General features: G+C 32.9%; 1 protein-coding gene across 1 annotated transcript in view; it reads left to right on the top strand.

Moving 5' to 3' along the window:
* SEMA3E (semaphorin 3E) overlaps positions 1-25,425 on the top strand; it is a 263,684-nt gene that overhangs the window by 217,374 nt on the left and 20,885 nt on the right. Inside the window, exons 6-14 of the mRNA XM_081244517.1 lie at positions 5,626-5,745; positions 6,801-6,943; positions 7,972-8,086; positions 8,521-8,590; positions 11,424-11,568; positions 13,710-13,932; positions 16,720-16,811; positions 19,019-19,060; positions 20,811-20,977. Of these exons, the coding sequence (XP_081100643.1) occupies positions 5,626-5,745; positions 6,801-6,943; positions 7,972-8,086; positions 8,521-8,590; positions 11,424-11,568; positions 13,710-13,932; positions 16,720-16,811; positions 19,019-19,060; positions 20,811-20,977 (1,117 nt within the window). The remainder of the gene's footprint in view (positions 1-5,625; positions 5,746-6,800; positions 6,944-7,971; positions 8,087-8,520; positions 8,591-11,423; positions 11,569-13,709; positions 13,933-16,719; positions 16,812-19,018; positions 19,061-20,810; positions 20,978-25,425) is intronic.

Below are 25,425 nucleotides of genomic sequence, written 5' to 3'. Positions count from 1 at the left end.
GCTAATGCTAGCTATTTGCCAAAGCAAAAACAAGCAGAAAGTCCAAACAACTACACAACTGATAAAAGGACCTGCTTTTCCTGGTTTCTTTCAGCATCCTACACAGACCGTGAGTGTGAACTGGGAGGTTGGAACCTATGGACCATGAGGATGGCCTCATCCTCCCAAGTGCATTTTGTTTCTCTTTGCAATTATTCATGTCATAGTCACTCTGTGAAATAGTGCAAAAGTAGAATGATTTTCTAACAAAATGATACAGTTCAGTTATAAAATGAGGTAGTTAAATCCATCTTTAGCCATGTCTTTTCCATGAGATGAATATGTTTCACATTATTCAGATTTGTAGACATTTACAACATAAATAGGAGAAATGCTTGAGCAAGACTTAAGAAAATAAGAAGGACATGAAAAACTGTGAATTTTTCTCACTAAACAATTAAAATCTGTATTTACAACATGGTGAGTAAAAACTAATCGATTAATAATACCATCTATGAACGAAGCTCTTGATAAGGTTGATAAACTATTAAGGCAATGAAGTATGTTTCACTAAAACTTCAACTGGAGTTTGTATTGTAAAAAAAGGAGTTGTGTAGAAAAGTATTCTACTTATGCATTTTAACTTAGAATTATTTACAATGGGTTTGTTTTTGTATCGCCAAGATCAAATGATTGTTTTGTTTTCTTTCCTACAAAGTAGTTGAGAGTAGACACAGTCTTTTGGGGCTGAAACGATGGGCGACAAATACTAGAAGAAGATAGAGTCCCTGTGTTCCTGGATTAAAATTATTAAATATAGGCTTTTTGAGGAACAAAAACTCAAAGAACTCTGCTATTCATATAAATGCCAACAGTTTTTGCTTTCTTTTGATATTTTCTCCCTGAAGCATTTTTGAAAAATCAGAATCTTATCCTGAGGTTTTGTTTTTATTGCATTTCATAGTTTTATTTAAATTTGAACACTAAAAGTTTTAGATTTATTCATGTATTAATTAACTCATTATGCCATTCTTTGATTCAACAAATGCTTATTGAGCATTTTCTGTATTCCACACACTCTACAAGATATTGGTGACAAAAGAATATAATAAGACACATCAAGAAATCTGCATTCTAGTGAGGAATAATGTCAAACACAGGAGACAAACTATAGTAGGATGAGAAATATGATAGGCATGGGGGCTATGGTGGTACTAGGAGCTACTAAACTAACACAAGTTTGGTTAGGGAAAGCTTCGTGGAGAAAGTGGGCCGTGGCCAGGTAAATGGGAGGTGAAGTGGGAAGGGGGGGAGGTGCAGAATTCCAGGCAAAGAGCATACAAACCAAAAAAAAGGGCAGCAGAGAGAACAGAAAAGCTTGGCAACCTCAGGAAATCACTTGTGCACCCCTCTGATTCTCCAAATAACCGAGGCAGTGAGATTCCGAACAGTTTTGCCACAAACAGTAGGTTTGGGGCTGGGGCTTAGTTTGCCAGATTTCCAGTGCAGAATTGTTTCCACTCTTCTTGTATCTGTACACAGAGACTGTTGTTGAACATGACAATGATAAGTTACATTCACCTGTCAAAATACCCTGCAGATGTGTTTTATTTTTTAATTATAACCAACTAACATTAACATAACATCAGTTACCATCAGAAGCCAGTGCTATAACAATGAAACATATGGCATAAAAGTCAAATTGGTTATTTATATTCAGAATATCAAAATAGATAACAGTAAACTTTATGACCAAGCTAATACATTTATTAAATATCATGTCTGTATAGACATAGAAAACTAAAACTTTGAGTAGTTCTGTTCTTATCATTGAAAATCTAAAACATATTTTACTATTTGTATGAAATTTTTTTAATCTGTGAAAATATGAATTATCCAGATATTATTTTTTGCTGTATACAACACCAAAATATTGATTCACAAATTGTTTCTATAACAAATAGTTATAATTTTAAAGTTTTCAACTAGAAACTATGTATTTACCATAAATAATATCAATTATAATAATGTTGATTATTTTTGCTCATTTAATTACTGTTAGTCAACTTTGTGCCTAAAGCTTTATTCTCATTATTTTTCATTAAAGTGTTTATTTTTTCTTAGGAAAGTATTTTACCAAACATCATTATTATCTATTACTATAAATTTATTTTGTTCTTCACACTGATAATAAAATATGAAAGGAGAATCTTTCCCTTCTGAGGAAAATCTAATGTTTCCAACAGGAACACGTTTGGTTCAGTTTACATAGCATATAGTTTTTTAGCACCTGTCTAGTAGCTTCTTTGAAGTTTAAGTCATACAGTTCATATTGTATTATTTGAACTGTTCACAAACCATTTTCTTTTATCTGGATACAAAAAGGGAAATTGGGTAAAATTGGTACTATATCATCTTTTCCTTTTTGCAGATAACCTGCCCTGGATGTATATTATTTGGTATCATATGGCTCCATCTAGTGGCTACAAGGGGAACTTTTTTGTTAAATTTGTAGGATTGTTTACAAGTAGAACTTGGAAACAGTGTTCAAATTGGGATATGTGCAAGAAAATTTATGTGAACTAAAATAAAGATTATTTTTCCAAAGTAATATTTTCAGATATAAAAGTTCTGTAAATATTTTAGGAAATTTAATTACATTAAATATTAAAAACTTAAGAAATATAAAACTGTCATGATTTTAAAGAAATCTTTTTTTTGTACCCATTATGAATTAAACATTCAGTCCAGTCCATATTAGAAAAATAAGTTCTGTTTAGGACAGTTTTCCAAAATGGCCTTTTTATTTTATTACTGTATTTTATTGAAGTGTAGTTGACTTACATATATATATTCTTTTTCAGATTCTTTTCCATTATAGGTTATTACAAGATATTGATAATAGTTCCCTGTGCTATACAGTAGATCCTTGTTGTTTATCCATTTTATGTATAGTAGTATGTATCTATTAATCCCACATTCCCAATTTATTCCACCCCTTCCTTTCTCCTTTGGTAACCATAAGTTTGTTTTCTATGTCTGTGGGTCTATTTCTGTTTTGTAAATAAGTTCTTCTGTATCATTATTTTTTAGATTCCACATGTAAGTGATAACACATGATATTCGTCTTTCTGTGTCTGACTTACTTCACTTAGCATGAAAATCTCTAGGTCCATCCATGTAAGATGGCCTTTATATTTTTATGGAAACTATAACCAAGTACAATAATTTTTTAAAATTTCAGAACAACCCTTGCTCTGGTGGTTCAATAGTCAACTAACTCTTTTGTGCGTGAACTCGTTCATTTCTGCCATAGAGTTGATGATCTCCAAGGCCTTTTAATGAATTCAGCATGACTCTCTTTTATCTATGTTCAAGTAGTACAGATTGAACCCCACATATGGTTCATATCGCTAACCACTGAATACATTTTATACCAAAATACTCTTTTTCCACATGGATATAAAACTTCTGGTGAAGACAGCACTGATTGAATTTGATACAAATTATGTTGTTCTTCCCCCCTTCTAGTTTCAAAGAATATGCTTAAATAAGAGTTCTGATATAACTCTTCTCTACCAAATTTTATTTTCTTAAGTCCGGATATAAAGCATCTTTATTTTTTAGTTTTTGTTATTTTCCTTATCATATTTCTCATTCAGCATGCATTGAATATACAGGATGAACTAAACAAATACAGCTTCTTTTTTAATTTGTTGTCTTGAAATTTTTCAAATACAAAGAAAAATTGAAAGAGGAGTAAAAATTTATAGCATTTACCTTGGCCCACCAACTGTTAATATTCTACCACATTTCCCTCTGTCTCTCCTGTCTCTCTCTCTCTTTCTCACTTATATAATATATATAGTTTAAAAGTGAATTCCTTTGCGAAAGACCTGGATTTTATTTATTTGTATCTTGTATAGTTTTTAAGTATCCATAGTGGGTTTTGTGAATCAAAAAAAACGTTTATGGTTACTTGTCTTTTTGTAAATGAAGAATAATTTATTTTAGTAACGTTTATCAAAACTTAGTTTTCTTATTTTTAAATTCAATTTATATCTCACTTTTCTTTTTCTAAATCTAAATCTAACAAAAGCAATCATTTTTACTTTTGAAAAATTGTTAGTTATCTCAAGGTGGAAATAAACTTCTTACAGTGATCCTATTTACAACTCAGTTGATTACTTTCTCAAATTTTAAACCATACAAATATATTTAATCTGTTCAAGTTTTTTAAAGTTTTAAAGACCTTACCTTAGGGAAAACCTTTTATAAATATTGAAACAATTTTTAAATCTAATCAATAGAATTTATAAATATGACACTCAAGTTTTGTTTAATTCTGTTTAGATATTTGGTCAAATTTTTATACCGTAACTAATAATTCTAATTCTAAAATTGAGTATACAGTTAAATTTATTAAATTGGAAATCCAATTAATTTGAATTCTCTTAAAAAAAGCACTTTAATACCACTTGGACACATATGTACACATTCCAGATTTAACAGAAAGGCATTAATACTTTGAGTATACTTTCAGTATACTCATCATGTCTATATTTTAAAACCTGACCACAGTTACATGACACTCATTAAGAAAATAATTTTGTCACCCTAAATTGAGTTTGCTATATCCAGTGATCTGTTGCTATCATCTGCTTCTTGGCCAGAGATTTTAGCCCAGGACAGGATTCGAGCCTCATATGCCCAGGACAATCCTTCTGGCCTCACTGAGGAGCACACCAGTTACCTTTTGTTGTCAGTTCGACAAAAGAGAACCCCAAGTTCCTGTGCTTGAGAGGTTTTGGTCTTTCTGGAGGTCTAGTTATATCATTATGTTATTTTTCTTTTTGTTAATTATTTTTTCTCTTTTCGTGAGCAATTTTAATGTCTTTCTTTCTGGCTGGCCCCAAAGATACGTTGCCATGGCTTGAGATCCTGCATACGTTTGTGTATTCCTTGGTCTGATTTAAGTCTGTGGCCTTCACCACATGCTGCAGCTAACTTCATTCGTTCTGTTGACTGCCTGATTAAATTATGAGCTCTTTCTGTCGTTTCTGTGTAAATAAGCCACACACTTACAAATTAAATGACAACTAATTGGATTATATACAGCTTTGTCAGACTTTGTGGTTCCTGCCTTAAAATCCTGTTGATGGAAGCAATTTCTTACTACAAGAAGAATTTCAGTTAGCTGACTCACATATAATACCAGTACTAATACTAATTCCAATACCAATACTAATACCCTGATGATATGAAGGTTAAAAGAAGTTTATTAAAATACCATAAAGCCAGGTTATTTATCAAATACTCATATAGGCCTTAGTATATGCCAGCTACTCTTCTAAATGCTTTACTCTTAACAACACTTCTGAGGGCTAGTCCCCTATTTGTAAATGTGGAAACTGAGGCGCAGAGAGGTTAAGCAATTTGCTCAAGTTCACACATCTAGTAAGTTGCAGAGTCACAATTCAAACCCTGGCCGTCTGACTGTACCATATATGCTCTTAGCAGTAGTATCTGTTTCATTAGGCCATATACACGGGAAACCTGGATATGTTTATTGTAATTGTGGTTTTATACATTGTCATCAGACCCAGAAACGAATACTGACTTATCTTATCTGATGTTTTCATGCAGGTAGTGAATTGTTTGCTGGACTCTACAGTGACTACTGGGGCAGAGACGCTGCCATTTTCAGGAGCCTGGGGCGACTGGCTCATATCCGCACTGAGCACGATGACGAGCGCCTGTTGAAAGGTAGGACTGGGGAGAAAAGCGTACGTAAATCAGAACTGAAAGCAAGTCCAGAGCTCATGGGGAACTTGCCATTTTGATAATAATAACAATACAAATGTAATTTATAGTTTTCACAAATTTCAGGGTTTTTTTCCTTAGCAATATTCCCGAATTAAAATATTATATATGATATATGTATATCATTTTATAGCAGAGTGGATCAGCTTTATTATACAACCAGATTACCCTCATAGCAATAGTTAGAAATCAGGACTTAAATGAACAAGACAAACACATGAAAAGTGAAAACCCCTTTCATCCAGTAAGTTGCTTTGTTTTCTCTTGTCAGTTGGTATAATATTGTATGAATTGATTGCTTTGCTTTGCTTGTTTTAAAAGGATCACATTGTACTTGAGAGACAAATGAAATTCTAGGAGAATCACTAGGCATTCATTTACATAGAATCCTTTGTAAGGAATCATGTTTATATTTTGGCACATTGGTATATCTAGGGACTAAAATCATTTTATAGTGAGTGGTTTCATTATTTTCAGCCTTTTTATTAAGCTTTAGAGTGCATAATCATTATTGGCAGCATTTTATCATTAAAATATTTGACATTCCGTTATCCGTCAGAGGTCATTCCCTCAGATCCCTTTGATTACAAATACAAAAACTTAAAATGGTCTTCCATGAGCTGGACTGATAGATAATTTATGAATTAAAAAAAATAATGATAGACTTCTTTAGTAAAATATTTTACATATATTGACTTTAATATATGCCTCCCATATATGTATGGGAGGAAGTTCATGGAGATTATAATCATGCTGCTCCTAATCTGTTCTTCTTTGAATTCATTTCAGGTCTATAATGTATGCTATTTGAAATTGGTTTATTTCCCTCCAACTCAGTTAAATTTTAAATACCCTAACATTTCTTAAAAATTGTTGATTTGCACAGAATATGGAGATAGCTACATGATTTTAATGTTTAGTACAAAATTTCGAGGGAAATATATTAACTTACTTTGTTGTAATAGTTATTACATTTTCGTCTATTTTTACTTCTCTAGAACCAAAATTTGTAGGTTCGTACATGATCCCTGACAATGAAGACCGAGATGACAACAAAGTGTATTTCTTTTTTACGGAGAAGGCCCTGGAGGCAGAAAACAATGCCCAGGCAATTTACACCAGAGTGGGGCGACTCTGCGTGGTGAGGACCGCCTTCCTCTCTCACTAAACTTGCCTAACTCACAATTTATGGTCAGGACTTTGTTCATTTTATAGTAGGTTTCTACTGTATATTTTCTTCTATTCTGTTAGGCTCCCTAAAATTGGTATTTATGATCTAGTCTTCAGACTTCATATCTACTGAAAGTTTAATCTGAAAAGAGCTTTGCATTTTGTGTGATTTTCTACATTTTCAAAGCCCTACTAAGAAATGGCCTATAATTAGGCTATACTTCTTCCTACACAGAAGTTTGAGCTCCATTTTAAAAAGTTAATTTCACCAAAATCTTGCTAGTTTCTTTAATCCACATTCTAAATAATTTACATAAGCATGTTTCAACAATTCAGATGGTTGATTCTGTAGGAAAAACTTATATAGTTTTGTTGGGCATAGTCAGATAGGTTGTTTTGTGAACATTCAGAACCAACTGAAGTAGCCATATATATTGAGAGAATGCTAATAGTGTTATAAATGTGAAGTTATTTTGATATTTAAGAAGATACTTGAATAAAGTTAAGACATTTATATGTATGTTCAGTATATACGTATGTATATATATATATATTCACATATACACACATATGTATTTTGTGTATATGTGCAAATATGTATGCCTGTTATGTATATGTGTGCTTGTGTGTTAGTATTTCAAGCCTTTTCCCCTAAAATAAGACAAAGAAGTGGATGCTTCTGTACTTCTGAGATAAGCAGATTATTTATCAATAAAATAATAATGAACGTTACTGTAGCATAAAGCTTACTACTTTATTTAGGAAAGTGTACTCTACTCTCTACTAACATTGTTTAATACCTGGAAACTGTATTTAATGGTCCAGGGTGAAAGTACAGGATGGGGAATTGCATCTTTATTATTATTTGAAGATTATGCTCAAATTTTCACATTAAATAAGAGAAGTATAACTCTTGCCATCTGCAGGTTTAATAATACAAAATCTGTTGGTGGTAAAAGTTCTCTGGGTACCCATTTACCTGCTTTCTGTTTTTTACAGAATGATGTAGGAGGACAGAGAATACTAGTGAACAAGTGGAGCACTTTCCTGAAAGCTAGACTGGTTTGCTCAGTACCAGGAATGAATGGAATTGATACATATTTTGATGAATTAGGTAAATATTGTTGGGAGAGTTAAATTTTCCTCTTCGATATATATGTTTCTTTGTATAACCCTCATTGTTTCTAGCACATATGGAAAATTTGCTTTCCACAGTAATTGACTTCTATCTAACTTAGAGCGAGTTTCTATTCTTTTCATCTTGGCCAGGTCCCCGAATGGGGACAAGGGAGTTGCGGGAACAGAAAGACCCCTCTTGTTAGTTTAGAGTCAGTGCCTCTAGTTCCCTCCTTGAGGCCCAGCTCAAAGTCATCTTGAACAGTCGTCAGTCTCACTATGTTGTCATTTGGTCATTGTTATATGACTGTATATGGAAATGTATATCTTAAAATCTATCATGGGTTCTAAACTATTTTATGTCAATATATTTTCTTCACATGCAACGAGGACTAAACATATTAAGTAACATAATGGTCTTTAATGTTTCAGAGGATGTTTTTTTGCTGCATACCAGAGATCATAAGAACCCAGTGATATTTGGACTCTTCAACACTACCAGGTGAGAAATTTATATGGCCAGTCGAAACATCATGAAACAAAGGATGCCAAACCCCTTCACCATATATGCAATTGAAAATACTATTGACCAATGAGTTATTTTCACTTTCCGTACTTTATAAGTCACCAATTTCTCTTCGGTCTCCTGTGTTTGCAGTTGTACTTTGATGTTTAAAGCCACAATCTCAATCCAGATCCTTATTTGTTTTTGTTTGAAGTACCAGCATCCTCCTATGCTCAATGTCCTAAGTTCTTCCCTCTCTGATCTACAACAGAATGATTTTCTTTTTCTCATACAGTTTTTAAGGTACTAGTTCCATGCTATAGAGTCTAGGATAATTCTTTCAATCATCATGTACAATTGTCCAAGTCAGGCTTTCAAGGCTCTCTATCAAGTCTTCCCCATTCAGGATTGAACGTTTTTCCTCTAAATTCCCACAGACTCTGCTTTTGACAAGATAATACCTTGTCAGAATCCCAGTGTCTGCTTTCCCAGTGACTGTGATTTTATTTATCTACTTTCACTTCTAACGCTGATTTCTATCAGTTTTTCCAATACTTGTCAGTTGCCATCTTCATGAAACACTCCTTGGTTCCTTAATCACAGAGCATTTGGCCCACTCCTTTACTCTGGTTGTCTTGCTTCTATGCAGATTCTTAGAGAACACACATTTATGATTTACCCTCTGAGTTTAAAATTTTAAAAAGGTGCTCAAGTTTAGGGCTTATGATCTAGTATTTTTCTCTTTTATGCTTTTGTATTTTGTATCCATTGAAGAGTGCTGGCAAAATGAATAAAATATTTCATGTGTTGATACATGAATGAAAAAATGTTATTAGAATCAGTTTTGGTTGAAAGTTTATATATATAATTTCCTGAGTGTCTTTCCAAATAAGGCAGAGTGGAGATGATATGACTGGAATGAGAAATAAAGAATATACTTCAGTTCTCTTGACGGGAAAAGAATGATATTACTCAGTTCCTCGTTTGCATTGCATTGGCCTTAAACTGTTCTATAGTCATGTGTACCTTGTTTGCTTAGGATCTCTCCACATAGTTTTTGTTTACTTTTTCAGCAGGTAGTTTATTACGCTCACTTTGAAAAAAAAAATAAAGCTCTTTCAGTAAGTATCCTGCTATTGTAAGGAGACCTTTTCTTCAGCACAGAAACATGGAAACAATTTTGCTATCACTTATTCCTTGATGCAAGGAGATGTTAATGTAGATTGGTAGCTATTACAGTCCATGGAAAATCCCTAACTTCTTTTTACATTTCATCTTCTGCCTTATGCCAGTGAAGAATTTATACACTGCATGATAAATCCATGGCTTTATGTGATAAATATAAGCTATAGGATAATCAGTATAGATTTTTTATGGGTTATAATGATCAGTTTATAAGCTGCTTTCATAAATGATAGCATAATAGATCTGTCTGAGATTTCAAAGACAAGACATTATTTTCTTCTATAATTTCAATTTTGACTGTTCAATTTATACATAATTGTGAGAAAAAGGCTTGACAGCTGTTACCTGACGTAAAGGTTGATATCCTAGCATGGTGATCAAAGGTTTATTGCCATGTTAGTTGGAAGACTATCTCTGGTTTTCTCACTGTTGCAGGCATTTCCAAATGCTTCAAGGTGTGTTATAAGATGTGTAAATTGATGTCCTCAGACAGTAACATAACTGCTGTTCTACAGGTGTCTCAGAATGTAGGAAATGTTACACTTAAAAAAACTATCGATTTTGCAAAGCACTTTCACAAACTAATTATTTTAATTCTCACAATAAGGAGGCTAGGGAAGTGTTAGAATTCATTCAGATTATGCCAAATTAAGAAATGCAGCCAGATCTTTAAAACAAATCATTCTAAAATGTCCTTTTGCAGAATCTTATGCCCCCAATGAAGCTTGCTGTAGTCAACTACTGTCTTTATCTGCGACAAGTAGAAATTTTTATAAAAAAAATAATTTCAGTTGCTAGTAGTTCTGCAGGTAAAGAATCTGAGCTTTGTAGAATGTAAGTCTTTTTCTCAAAATTAATCTGGTGCAACCCAGTAAACCTTTCCACTGTAGCACTGTTTTCAGTGACCTGAAGGAAGGAATATACAGCAGGCTTATTAATGTTTCTGTGACCCCAAGCTAAAGAATGAAACAAAGCCCCAAATTTTCTTTAGACTTTAAATTGTTCTTCAAATCATATACACTAAGAGAAGTAATAAAATTTGAATAAAATTTATAGCAATATTAACAGAATGGCGAATAGGAAAACACTGTCTACTTGGAAGAGAAGACAACGTACAGGAGATAAAGCCTTCCTCAACTTGGGAATGAATCTTTAAAATATTAAGGCCAAATCTTAATGAAAAATATAAAAACGCAAAAGAATCTGAAAAAGAATATGTCTGTGTATATATATATGTATATATATGTATATGTGTGTGTGTGTGTGTATATATATATATATATATATATATATAAAACTGAATCACTGTGCTGTACACCTGAAACTAACACAGCATTGTAAATCAACTATACTTCAATAAAAAAAATAAGATTTAACTGGAAAAAATGAAGTGACACAACTGCTTTTGTGATTCTAACAATGTCATTTTCAATTTATTATAATAAATAGGCAAAAAATGGTAAATTTTGGAGTTTCCATACTTGAAATATTGCAATAGTTAATATCTCTAGAATATCCTATGCTTAAGAGATTGCAAGTCTTTTATCCAAAAGACTTCATCCTTATCTATGTTGTCTGCGGGGCTTGACTCGGTGACCTCCTAGTCTGTTCCAGAATAGTAACTTATCTTTTTTTTTTTTTTTAGTAATATATTTAGAGGGCATGCTATATGTGTCTATCACATGTCCAGTATCCGGGCAGCCTTTAATGGACCATATGCACATAAGGAAGGACCTGAATACCACTGGTCACTCTATGAAGGAAAAGTTCCTTATCCAAGACCTGGTTCTGTAAGTTTAGGCATTTAACAAAGTATTCTTATTTTTTAAAGACTCTTTTAGTAATATTCTGTTCATTGTTTCAGATGCTTTACTAAATTAGCATGAAATAGTTAAATTCAATACCTAAAAATATGCTTGATTACTTGCAAGGTAAAGAAATATTACTTCTTACATCAAGATGTATGCTTGTTGTTTAATGAAAAGAATATAATCTAGCATTATAGACTATATATTATTGTTGATATTTTAGCTATCTATGTAGCTCTCACTAAAATTTTATTTTTAAGGGTACTGGTCAATACAGAAATATCCAGTGAAATGAGCATCAGATTCCTCTCAGCCTCTTCAGAAGAATTAGTGCCACATGTGATTTCCATGTGAGAGAATGTTACCAAATTTTTATATTATAATTTTTGAGTCAGGTTTTCAGTTCCCTAGGCCACATTTTCTCCCTACTTCTCACTTTAAGATGTCAAGAGGAAGCTTTTTCTCTGGCTCTTCAGAATTCTGAGCACCCCATTTGCCATCCTTGCTGGCCTTCTGGAAGAAAAGTGACAATACAGCTGTGTTGCTAGAGAATAAGAAGTTCCACCATTGGCCTCTTAACTGATACTACTAAGATTCTCCCTAACTAGCCATTCAAACTTTGTGCTTTTAATTGCACACATGATGATGATTATGATGAGGATGATGAGGATGATTTTGTATCACATGTTCCGTACACAACTAGGTTCGGAAAGTGTAGCATCATTGTATCTGCTGTCCATGGAGAACGAATACTGAACTTGTCATGCAGGTCACGGTCTACACTATTATGAGCAGCTGGTGAAAACCCAACACTAGGCTGATTCCACAAGTGCTTGCAAGTTGAGTAGAAACCATTTTTGCAGAGCCAAAATTCAAAGTGGAAACAAAGCTTACCTACATTAACAAGTGTAAGGCTTTACCATTTCAATCACTCTCTCTCACTAGCTTAAAATTATTACTTCCAGTAAGACATAAAGTATATTTTATTTCACTCTGTTGATTGAAATTACAATTTAAATGGAGAAAACCTACTCCTGTGGCTTTGCTGGAAATGCTTCTTGAAACCACATGGTATTAAAGGAGATTTGGAGGAAGTGACTGGTTACTGAACTGCTTCCAGGCTGGTCCAAAATGTTTCCAATTATATATCATGAAAGTACACTCAAGTGAAAAATTCATGCCAAATTAAGAAATATGGCCCAAATTTTTAAAACAAACCATTAAAAATGCCCTCTTTGCAGAATCTGATTACTAAACTACTGTATTTATACTCTGAAGTGGAAAATTTTTATCAAGGTCATCATTGCAATTGCTGCTGGTTCTGGAGGAAAATATGTGAAATGAGGGAGCACTTAATAACAAGCATGAATCAACACAGTTAAAGGTATTCCGAGAAGTAACTTAGGTACCGTTGAACATTTATTTTTAGAGTCAGTGATTTAAGAATTGAGACATGTTATGGCAAATATTTCTTGTTTTCTCAATTGATTGTGTCTAATTCATACAAAAATAATATAAATTCATACAGATTACAGTAGAACAGAGAGGGTTTTTTCCTTATTTAACAACGATGGAATTTGAATAGGTTTCAATGTTACAGCACTAAAATTCTGTAGTCAGTGAGACAATTGGAACCATCACCAATCATAGTATCAATAATGGGAAAGCTATTGTGTGGTTGTGATTCTTAATTTGGGGGGAAGATTTAGCACAGTAAAGAGTCTCTTTGTTTTGCTATGAACAATATATTGTTCATAGCAAATTAAAATTTAATTTACAAATATGAAAAATAAATTTTAGAAGCAGGAAAAATAATTAGAATATTTATAATGTTATACATTTGTATTACCTCCAGACTATACCAGTATTACATATACTTTACTTTTTCAGTATTTCACTACTATCTGTCTTTCTACTGCTGCATGTTTGAAATAATTCAGTCTCTCTATGCAATTTTTAATGCAGATTTTATTTCTGTAATGAAGAGTGTATGGTTACTAAATATTGCTAAATGCACAGTTGATTAACTGAATATACCCAGTTTTTGTTATTTTTTTCATAATTGAGTATAAATTTGCTCTTTAGATTTCAGGGGAAAAAAATTCTCTCCATTTGTATTTCAGTGTGCCAGCAAAGTGAATGGAGGGAGGTACGGAACCACCAAAGACTACCCCGATGATGCCATCAGATTTGCAAGAAGCCATCCACTTATGTACCAGCCCATAAAACCTGCCCATAAAAAACCAATACTGGTGAAAACAGATGGAAAGTATAACCTGAAACAAATAGCAGTGGATCGAGTGGAAGCCGAGGATGGCCAATATGATGTCTTGTTCATTGGGACAGGTAAAGAGATTAAAGAGTACTCAGAGAGACATTTAAATTGAACCTTAAAATCAATAACATTATTACATTAAAAAAGACCCACCTACCAACAAAACCCTGGTTGACCCATTGGCTCATTTACATACTACCTGTCTACTGCAATGGAAGAGAAGATTTGGGGTAGTTACAGCACATAATTCCTGATACATGGTCAATACTTAATACATTTGAACAAATGAATATGTAAAGGAATGAGTAATTGATGTTAACAAACAATAAACAATGTTGGTTCCAAAAAGAACTCACAGAGGAAATAGGGTGCCATACAAGGATAGTTCTCCTGTTACTCCCCCAGGCCCACTGCTACCTTTGGCTGCTCAGCAAGGTCTCAAGATTTTTCAATCTTTAGGTGAGGTTTAGGTAATTTCACCTAAATCTGTAATCTCAACTGTGCTTATCAGGCCCCATCAGAAGTCAACCATGTGTACCAAACAAGCCAAGTGTTACACATAATGGAGATAAAATTTTAGACCAAAGCTATAATATCCTGCATTAATAAAACAAAGTGTAATAAATATGCTAAAAGTGAATATTTCAAATAAATTTGTAATTTCAGTTAATGCTGTGCATTAGATCTAGCTTGTGGAAGAGAACTTGGAATCTTTTAGCATCCGAGGTAATATGTATAAAATTCTGTCAAGTACTTTAAAATTATATAGTCATTTAAAGAATCTTTAAAATGATCATTTCTTTTTTTTCATATGCATCATAGTAATTGCTACAGCAGATCCTATTTAGAAGAGGAAACATTCTACCATACTTAACTTTAATCATTGACATATTCTAAAGAGACGTTGCATATGCCCAAATCAGGAATTAGGATATAGTATTAATATTGGTGCTTGAGCTTTTCCAGTCATGCTTTCTGAAAAAGCAAAGATTTAAGTAAGGAGATATTCATCGGATTTCAAGAAATTGATCTCTGGTGCAGGCTGTATTTTATTCATTTATTTTAGGAGGTTAGTAATGTGCTCTACACTGTGGGTTCAAGATTAACAAAGCATCAGATTTCTTTAACAAAGTTAAAGTTACCTGGCCATGAATTCATTTATAGTGATATCCAACAGAGTTTAAAAAAAAAGAATTCCATAAGCAAGAGTAATATTTGATAAAATTAATCATAGAAAAAAGTATGTTATTTTTAAATGAGAAGCCATATATAAGTCCAAGAATGTTTTCAGAAATACTTGTTTATTAGATTGACCAAAGCTATTTGAGAGAATTCCAGAAATACCAGGTATATACTTACACTCTCTTGTAACCTATGTTTAACGTAAAGATATTGTTATATTGAACCACAGCTTTTCAGCACAAAGAACATATTTGATAAATGTGTGATGAGTACAGCATTGGAAAATCCCACAAAATAGTTATGTTTCCCCAAATTTACCAGGCACTTGCTTTAGTGCTATATAGTCCTTATTGCAAAATCACTGGTTGCAAATTGATAATTTGAGTTTCATCTTTGCTTTTTACTTGATATAGTAATTGTGGGATATTTATAATGTGTGCTTGATATAATTTTTGTTCCTTTTAATGTATGATACAGGTAATTGTTATTGTTTTATTTTAATCAAATTTTATTAACCCAACCACAAGATTTCATAATTTTTAAACAAATTGCTTAAATACCGTAGAAACTCTTGGATCAGAACCTCCAATGTGCTTTTTTTCCCTAAGTTATTTCTAGCCACTACACCAAATCTTTCTTACAAGCAAATTAGTGTCTTATTAAATTTTTCATTGGAAATAACAAGCTGAGAATATCAGGAATAATAAAAATAACTTGGAGTTTTAAAAGGTGAATATAAATTTATAAAATTATTGATAATTATGGAAGCTAAATGGTTTGTACAGGAGGACTCATTATACTATTCTCTCAATAGTGTATGCTTGAAATTTTTATTAAAAGTGTATATAACCAAATTTGTGGTTACTGGAGGTGAGGGGTGGGAGAATTGGATGAGGGTTGTCAAAGATACATACTTCCAGTTATGAGATAAATAAGTACTAAGGATATAATGTACACCATGATTAATATAATTAACAGTGCTATATGTTATACATGAAACTTTTTAAGAGAGTAAATTCTAAGAGTTCTCATCACAAGGAAAAAAATTCTTTTTATTTTGGTCTATATGAGATGATGGATGTTCACTTACTGTGATAATCATTTCATGATGTATATAAGTCAAATAATTATGCTGTATACCTTAAACTTATACAGTGCTGTATGTAAATTATATCTCATTAAAACTGGAAGGAAAAAATAAAGTATATATAGATATAAACATGTCCTATCTATATGTCTATCTATCTATCTATATTTACATATATATATATATATATATATATATATATATATACATAAATTTCCATAGTGTGTTGCTTGGAAGGTTCCATAAGATTAAAGGTATAGTTTCTTACAGGGAGGGTAGCTTTAGGTAAAAAATTTTCTTTCATCATACATCACAGAAGAAGCTAGAATAATTTGCCATCTGTCTTATATTTCATTAATTCCAAAAGACATTTTGATTTCTGAACCTTTAACTGGATTTTTGAATCAAATTTTTGAAATAATGAATATGAATATATAAGTAGTCATATTGTTTTCACTAGCAATGATGAAATGTTTTGTACATCTAGATTTCAAATCTTATTTGAATTTATAGTCTTTATATGGTTTTTAATTGTTTGAAAACCAGATTGTGACAAAGCTTCTAATTTATCTCTTTTGTTTTCTCACAGATAATGGAATCGTGCTGAAAGTAATCACGATTTATAACCAAGAAACAGAATCAATGGAAGAAGTAATTCTAGAAGAACTTCAGATATTCAAGGTATTTCTAGTAAAAAATATAGCCAACATTTATGTATTACAGACAGTTGCAAGTGAGTTATAAATAGGAAAAACATTATGTCAGTTTTTTTCTAACCGGTATATTGTGAATTCAGAGTGAATTGAAGAATGATTTAAAATTCTGATACATCTATTTGATTGTCATAGACTGTTCAGATGAAGAGGCCAGTATTTACCGAGCATGAAGAGAATTTCATTATGTGAACTGTGACATAAAGAAATGACACTTATCCCACAAATGAATTCTAGAATCATTATTGCAGTGTATCATCTTGAACAAATTTACTATCGATACAGTTAAAAAATAGCAGTAGATTTCATGTTGTGGACTTTGTGGTATGGTGAGTAGACTGCTTTTTTATGGCATGCAGTTTACACAGAGAATTTACTAAAAGAGAGAAAACTACAAAACGATAATGGAAAGATTAGACATGACCAAACAATTGTACATATTCACACACACACACACAATAAGTCTCAACATTTGTGGCACTTACCATCTTTGAAGTCACCCTGAACGCTGAATTAATTAGTAATTATTGCTCCTAGAGGAGATACAGGGTTAGGTTCCTGAGAGTCTCTAGTCACGACATTTTTGTCAACTTATCGATACATAACCTTGTTTTATGTGTGTTTCTGTTTAAAGACACCTTAGTTAGTATACATAGTTGATTACTTAACATTGAACTTATGGCTAACAGCACTATAACTAATGCCTGAACAAGGCTTATTTAAAACATGTTTTGTTCATAAGGCACATCACAGTCTTTTGGAGCTTAGGAACACGAGACAACACTTCAGCACTATGCTTAGGGGCCTTTGAATCAGCACAGTCACTAACAAAAAGCACAACAGTATGAAAATGGGACACTAAATAGACCATGAAAAGGATACCTGTTTACAGTATGAGAGCTGAAACAACAAGGCAGTGTATCACCTTGACCGACATCATCTGGGAATGTACATGTTGGGCAACTCAGAGTTTTTGCCATTCTGAGCACATGCATGTCTGTGAATGACTGTGAAACACAAGTATTGATATTGGAGTTACAAATAAAATTTGGCAAGTAAGCAAATGTGCAAGAACACAGTCTGCAAGTAATGAAGATTGTGTATGTAGGTGATGAATGTATATGAAAACATTTTTGATGAGAAACAGTTTATTTCGCATTGGCTCTTCTGGAGATTAGATTCCCCATAGCTATGCACAAAGTTAACCACATTCTTATCTCAACCAGAGCAGCTATGCTTTTGTTTATTTTGCGTATTGGACCTCTGTAAGATTTCATTTCACATTAGGAATCATAGCTCTCATATTAACCACATTCATCACAATGTCTTGTTCATATAAACCCTTAAGAAACATTGTGTTTTGAATGAATAAATGCATGCCTGCATAAATGGTTCTGTAGTTTAAAATATTTTTAAAAATTTAATAGAGAGGATCAGTTTTTCTCTTTCAAAAAATAATTGTTTGAAGGATAATTATCCACAGAGAGGATCCCACTTGCCTATGGCTTTTCCACTTTCAGAATTGACTGAGTTTGTGGTGTCCGTAGAGACACTGTAGTCTCAGTCACCATCCCTAGAATTGCACATAGGCTCTCAAACTATCCTGTAGATTCATCCTTCCTCTGGTGCAATTCTAAGACAGTGATGATGACAATGCATCTTTTTCAAAGCGTTCTGGGTTCATGGAAATTGAACTCTAATGGAAAAGTATTTTGTTTAGGCCTGGGTTAAAACAATGAAAGATCACATGGTTTATTGGCAATAAGACCTATTCAAAGACGTAACTGTTTTACTTCTAATGGTTCAACTTTCTTTATAAGAAAGAACACTCTGACTTTATTATTTTATTTAAAGATATTTGAGTTTCCAAAGCATGAGTAATATTCAAATGCAATCACAAAAATTGTAATCCAGAGACAAACTACAAGATGCTTAGATTATTCACTACTTTTCTCATCCACATTTTGTCCTACTCTACTAGAAAATATATTTTAAAAGAAAGCTATATTTTATTTAAGTGTATTTTCCTTTTGATTTACTAAAATGAAAGCTTTAGACTGTTTGGCAGCAAACAACTCACATACCTAGTATGATTTCAGGTAATTTATAACCACACTAAGGTATGTTTCTATATTTTTATTCCTAAAAAGGAAACGCATTTTTTTAATTTTTCAGGATCCAGTTCCTATTATTTCTATGGAGATTTCATCAAAGAGAGTAAGTTGTGTGTGTGTGTGTGTGCATGTGTGTGTGTGTGTGTGTTCTATATATCAGATAAGGTCAAAGGATAGAAAGCTTAAGTATGTGTGCTTATATATTAACAAGTTACAGTTTTATTCTGACAGAAATACATAGTGGTTTACAGGTAATAGGTTTCTTCATTTTCTGTTTTTAGAAAGGTTGACAAGAGTAGGTTTACCTCTACAACCATGATAGGGCCTTATTCCATGATTTTTTTTTGGTAATGTTTTTGCAAAAAACAATGGTAATGATGGTAATACAAAAGAGTGTACAATGAAACACAAACCTCTTTTCTACTTTACTGGAACCAGCTTCTGGTTTAAATTTCTTCAGAAGTAGTTGTTGCATATATTACCTCATTTATTTATAAATAACCTTTTATATCTGGGCAAATGGGAACATGTGTTGTTGATCTGCTACTTCTACGTTTTACTTAATAACATTTCTTACAGTTTATTCCATATCACTCTATATATATCTACATCACTTCTCGACACATTATATGTCAATGTGCACTGTTGGTGGCAATGTAAATTGGTGCAACCACTATGGAAAACAGTATGGAGGTTCCTCAAAAAATTAAAAATAGAACTGCCATATGATCTAGCAGTTCTACCTCTGGGTATTTATCCAAAGGAAACAAAAACACTAACTCAAGAAGGTATATGCACCCCCATGTTCATTGAAGGATTGTTTACAATAGCCAAGGCATGGAAATGAACTGTGTCCATCTATGAATGACTGGATAAACAAATTATATATATATATATATATATATACACACACACACACACACACGCACACACACATATACACACACATACATATATACACACAAAATGAAGTATTATTCAGCCATAAAAACGGAAGAAATCCTCCCATTTGTGACAACATGAATAAACCTTGAGGGCATTATGCTAAGTGAAATAAGTCAGAGAAAGACAAATACCATATAATCTCACTTATATGTGAACTATTGGCAAACAACAACAGCAGCAACAAAAACAAGCTCATAGATACAGAGAGCAGACTGGTAGTTACCAGAGGCAGGGGCTGGGTGAAATGGGTGAAGGTTATCAAAAGGTACAAACTTTTAGTTATAAAATAGGTAAGTCCCAGTGATATAATGTACAGCATGGTGATTATAGTTAACAATACTGTATTGTGTATTTAAAAGCTGCTAAGAGAGTAGATCTTAAAAGTTTTCATCACAAAAAAAATTTGTAGATTTGTACTGTATGATGAGGGCGGTGAACTAGACTGATGGTGATCATTTCACAATAAATACAAATATCGAATCATTATGTTGTACAGCTGAAACTAATATAATGTTATATGTCAGTTGTATCTCAATTAAAAATGCAAAAAAGACCATTTACTTTTCCAGTCTCCTACTGGACATTCCTATAGATCTTTTAAAAAGACCTACAATGTTAGATGATGAAGGACTCTACTTAGATAATGAATAAAATAGTCAACTTCTTGAGATTTTTGTCAGCCTTGCTCTAGCAATTTTATTATTCATGCATCCAAGCCTGTAAAAGTATTTCAGATCTTGTAGAAAATGAAAATATCAGTATTCCATTATCTGTCTTGAGTAACTGCAGTCATTTAAGTGAGTATCCACAGAGGCGATTGTGTAGGAATGTGAAAATCCAGGTGTAAGAGCTCAGTGAGAATTCTGTCCATTTCTACCAGTGGCCTCTCTCTTCCTTGATGTCTGTAGCAACAGCTCTATATTGGATCTGCTTCTGCCGTGGCCCAAGTCAGATTCCATCAGTGTGACATGTATGGAAGTGCTTGTGCAGACTGCTGCCTGGCTCGAGACCCTTACTGCGCCTGGGATGGCATATCCTGCTCCCGGTATTACCCCATAGGCACACATGCAAAACGGTGAGACAGAGTCTTCCATGGAATCTTTCCTTTATTTAGAGAAACAAACCTAACACTATTTTCTTCTCTTTTTGTACCCATTCCATGAAAATAACCATGTTGGGTTTTTTTGCTTGTTTCTTTTTAGTGATTTTCCATTTATTCCAAAGTAACTTTGTTTTTTTTTTTTGTTTTTATATTGGAGTATAGTTGATTTACAATGTTGTGTTTATTTCAGGTGTACAGCAACTTGATTCAGGTGTACATAGACTTTAGGTATATCTATTCTTTTTCAGATTCCTTTCCCATATAGGTTATTACAAAGTATTGAGTAGAGTTCCCTGTGCTATGCAGTAGGTCCTCGTTGATTATCTCTTTTATGTATAGTAATGTTTATATGTTAATCCCAACCTCCTAATCGTCATAGTCCTATTTCGTTCATAATATAAGTTTTGAAAACTCCATATTTTTCTGAAAAATAACTCCCATTAATTATTGTGTAGAGACTGGGCTGAGCAGGCTGCTGGGGTTTTGTTTTTCCTCCGGCTTTGAATCAACTCTTTCCCCTCCTGAAATTTTTGCTGCAAGACATGAAACCAGTTTAGATAAATGTAAAATGTGGAAATGGCTAGCCACCCCACACGTGAGGAATTCAAAGACTTAAAAGGAAAATAAATAAATAAATTCTGAAATACATCCTGCATTTGCCCTGTGTCCTCCCGACCAGCTGGTTTTCATTTATTTCATTTTGAAAGTGAATATTTTAACTCCTAGGCAAATGCATGACCTGTATAATTAATGAAATGTGTGATTTAATTCAACACAAATGAAAGGTACTTAAAGACCTCCAAACTCTAATATCGACAATTCAATGGGGTCATTGCCACTTGTTAGAGAAGGTAAATCCTGGGATTCTTTGAACAGGAGACCTTGAGGTACAGAAAGTATTTTAAAGAATAAGGAATTTCACTCAAGTCAGAAGAAATTGTGCATTCTTTGGGGAGAAAAATAAGGGAAAATATTTTTATTATAGAAGAAGCAATTATCGTTTTCACTTGATAAAGTGACTAAAGATAATATAAAGCAAAAATATAGACTCATATATAGTTTCCCTACTGAAAAGCAACTTTTATTAATTTCATTTACTCTTGCTCTTTCACTTTGGGCTACTTTTCTTTAAACCTTTTTCAAAATCTAATTTAATCTAATTTAATACAGTTGTTATTTTTCTAAGTTTACATGTGTAGTAGAATCTCATTTTTAAACAAACTTAGTCACTAATTCAAATTTTTGTTAATTTGACCTTAGCTAAGTTAACAGTCCAATGAGTGTTTAAACATGTACTAAGCAGATAGTAAAAATATGCTTTGAGAGGACATTTGTGAACTAAATAATTTACCAACTGTATTAAAGAATTGAGTGAGTTAATTGATTTTGTACAAATGCTTATTGATATTTGAAAGCAATTCTTGAGGAATATAGCCATGTTATTAATTGAAAATATTGTTTTATGATTTATCCACTCATTAAGCCAGTTTCTGTACTGTGTTCAAGGGGTATGAAGAAACAGTCACAGCCCCCTGTCTGTAGGAAATCAGAACCTGAAGTGGGGAATGGAATTGTAAATAAGGATGGTAGCTCACCACTGAGCATTTAGTATGTGTAAGGTACTGGACTAAGTGCAATACACATAACACATTATTTAATTCTCAAAAGAACCCAACCTTTGAGCTCAGTCTTGAAGGTAGAGATATAAGGAGATTCCAGCTAAAGAGAATTAATTGTTTGTACAGAGGCACAGAATGTTCTGGGAAAGCCGTGTAGTTCCATAGGTTAGGAGTGAAGTGGTAGGATCTAAGGGCAGAAAGGTAGTTTTACCAAAAGTAACAACATTATTTATCCTATTGTTTTTAGCAACAATCAATATGTTTACAAGCCTTGCATCAAATACTTTTGAATAGCAAGGTTTTGTATTAGGCATGCAAGAGCGATGAAGAATTTTAACTGAGCAGTTTCCATAGCTAAGCATGTCTTGGTATACAGTGCATCTTGTAAGATCGTACATGCACAAGTTTGTAAAATAGTATTTAAAAGGGTGGACAAAAAGAGTTATTTAGAAAAAGTTAAATGAATAGGCAAAATCATAGACAGGAAGGAGTGAGATGCTGGAGTCAGGAACCATACTCGTAAGTGAATTAGTTCAGTTCAGTGACATGTAATGCAGATCTTCCAGTAGCGTCACTCTTGTGAACCGTCACCCACCCCTGGAGGAGAACTTTTTGGATAAGTTCCAGGACATAAAGGGAAAATAGTTTGCTTTTATAGCAGATCGTTTTTGCTTCAGATCTGACTAGCAGCAGAAATTGAAAACTGGTCATTAAAATAAATACTCTTCTGTTCACAGAGTGAAAATGAGTCAACAGAGGAAAAACATTAATTCGCAATTCAAACCACTTGTTTAAAATAGTCTTCCAAAATACACTATAATTTCTAGAGCTAGGTCTTTTTCTTCCCCCTTGCTCTTGTATTCCGTCTATTTCCAGCATTCTCTTTAAAAGTTTCCAAGAGGCAAGAGATATAAGAAAAATATGCGACTTTGAGAATAAACGACAACTTTGCTTAACCTTTCTAAAACTCCTGCTTTTAACACACTCTTTTTTAAATGCTGAAGTAAAGAACAGCTATTTTAGGATAGTATAAAATGAACTGAAGCTTTGTTGGAGAATGTGATATCTTTCTTTTTAAATGCATGTTTCCAGTGATTTTAAACAAAATTTTTGTACACCTATCCACAATACTTATCTAGTATTAGCTGACTGTAGTTCCCTTTATTCTCCCATTATCTGTATAATAAATATGATACAATATCATTTCTGCAGAGTGGAACCTATTTCCCATTTCATTGATTTATTCCTGTTCCATTATTCATTATTGCTCAGCAGCCTTGGGATTCCCAATACCAAAACAATACTCAATGAAATGAGGAATTAACAACAGCCTTTTATTCTCATCTGCAGCTGCTATCAGTTGTATAATAGATGTTAACGCTAGTATAAAATAATATAGAGGCCTAAAACTTTTAAATTTTGCTCCTTACTTTTCTGTCAATGTTTATTTTCAGTTTAGCTCAGTAGAATGATCCATGTGGCAGTTTTAATCTTAACTTTCTAAAATCTCAGGTCTTTAGGTAAGGTTTTCTAATCAACAATCTATCTTTTTTAAAACATGCTTTTGCACACAGGTCATAATCCTAAAAATCGATTGGAAATATTCATCTGTCCTAGCGTTCAATATAGGGAAATACTTAAATGGTTGTTTAAGTATTGTGTTCTTAACTAGGATCTGAACTCATGTGTGCGAAAGCACTCCATCTCTTGAAATAACGTTCCAATATCACTATTTGGTGACCTTGAGGAAAACCTAGAATGAAAAAAAAAGAAATTGAGACTGGAATTTAGGGGTCAGTTAGCCCAACTTTATTTTATGAAGGAGGACACACAGAACCAGGAAAGGCAAAGGATATGTATAAGTTCATGCAGCACATGAGTGGTGGCATTGGGATTTGAATCTGGTTCCCTTTTCCAAATTTTATCATGGCATATGGTTAAAGCATCTCTTTATGACTCTGGAAATCTCACTCATTTCCCTCTGGGGTAAAACTTCTGTTTTTCCTTCTGTTTTTTCCTCTGTCTTGAAGATATGCCATGATTTAGAGAAGCAAGTAGTATTTTCTGCCTTTATTGTAATACTTCTGTTTTTATCTCAAATCTGAATTAATATGCCAAAGATCTTGATTTTAGCTTCCCGGTACTAATAATGATAATTTCCATTGTTTAATTCCTGAGAACAATGCTTACAGATTTGAAACATGGTTTATATTCTGGAATTCTTTTCCATGGATAAAGAATATTGTCATTTGTCAATTATATGTCTAAGCAAACTATAAAACATGAAAATATACTAGAAGCATATTTGCCTTTTAGAGGCAAATTGAGGAGAAGTACAATATTTCTTGAGTTCTACTATATGTAAGACATCCTGTTAAATAGGTAAATGCACCATCACATTCAATAGAGGCATATCCTTTCTAAATGTTATAACTGAATAAAAGTAAGTTGAGTATATTATTAGTTTATTTTTATTAGCAATCATATTGATCATGATGGCTGTAGAACAAAATATTTAGATCCAAATACCTTTACTTAATGCACTTTAATACAGATAGGAATTTTATGCATTTTTACTCAAATAGGTAGTCTGCTTCAAATCCCACTGTCTTTATCTGCACACATTCTTTACCACCCAAGGCCCTCATTTTGAACTAGAAGACTTCTTGTTTAACTAAATTCTTAAAGAAATGTAAAGAGAACCTTCTTAAATTATAATCAAACTCATGTGACGATTTAAAAAACAGTTTTCTAGGGCCTCCCTGGTGGCGCAGTGGTTGAGAGTCCGCCTGCCGATGCAGG

The sequence above is a fragment of the Mesoplodon bidens genome, assembly GCF_964165515.1.
Source record: "Mesoplodon bidens genome assembly, chromosome: 9".
In the NCBI taxonomy this organism is placed as follows: Eukaryota; Metazoa; Chordata; class Mammalia; order Artiodactyla; family Ziphiidae; genus Mesoplodon; species Mesoplodon bidens.
This window is presented reverse-complemented; position numbering and strand designations above follow the sequence as displayed.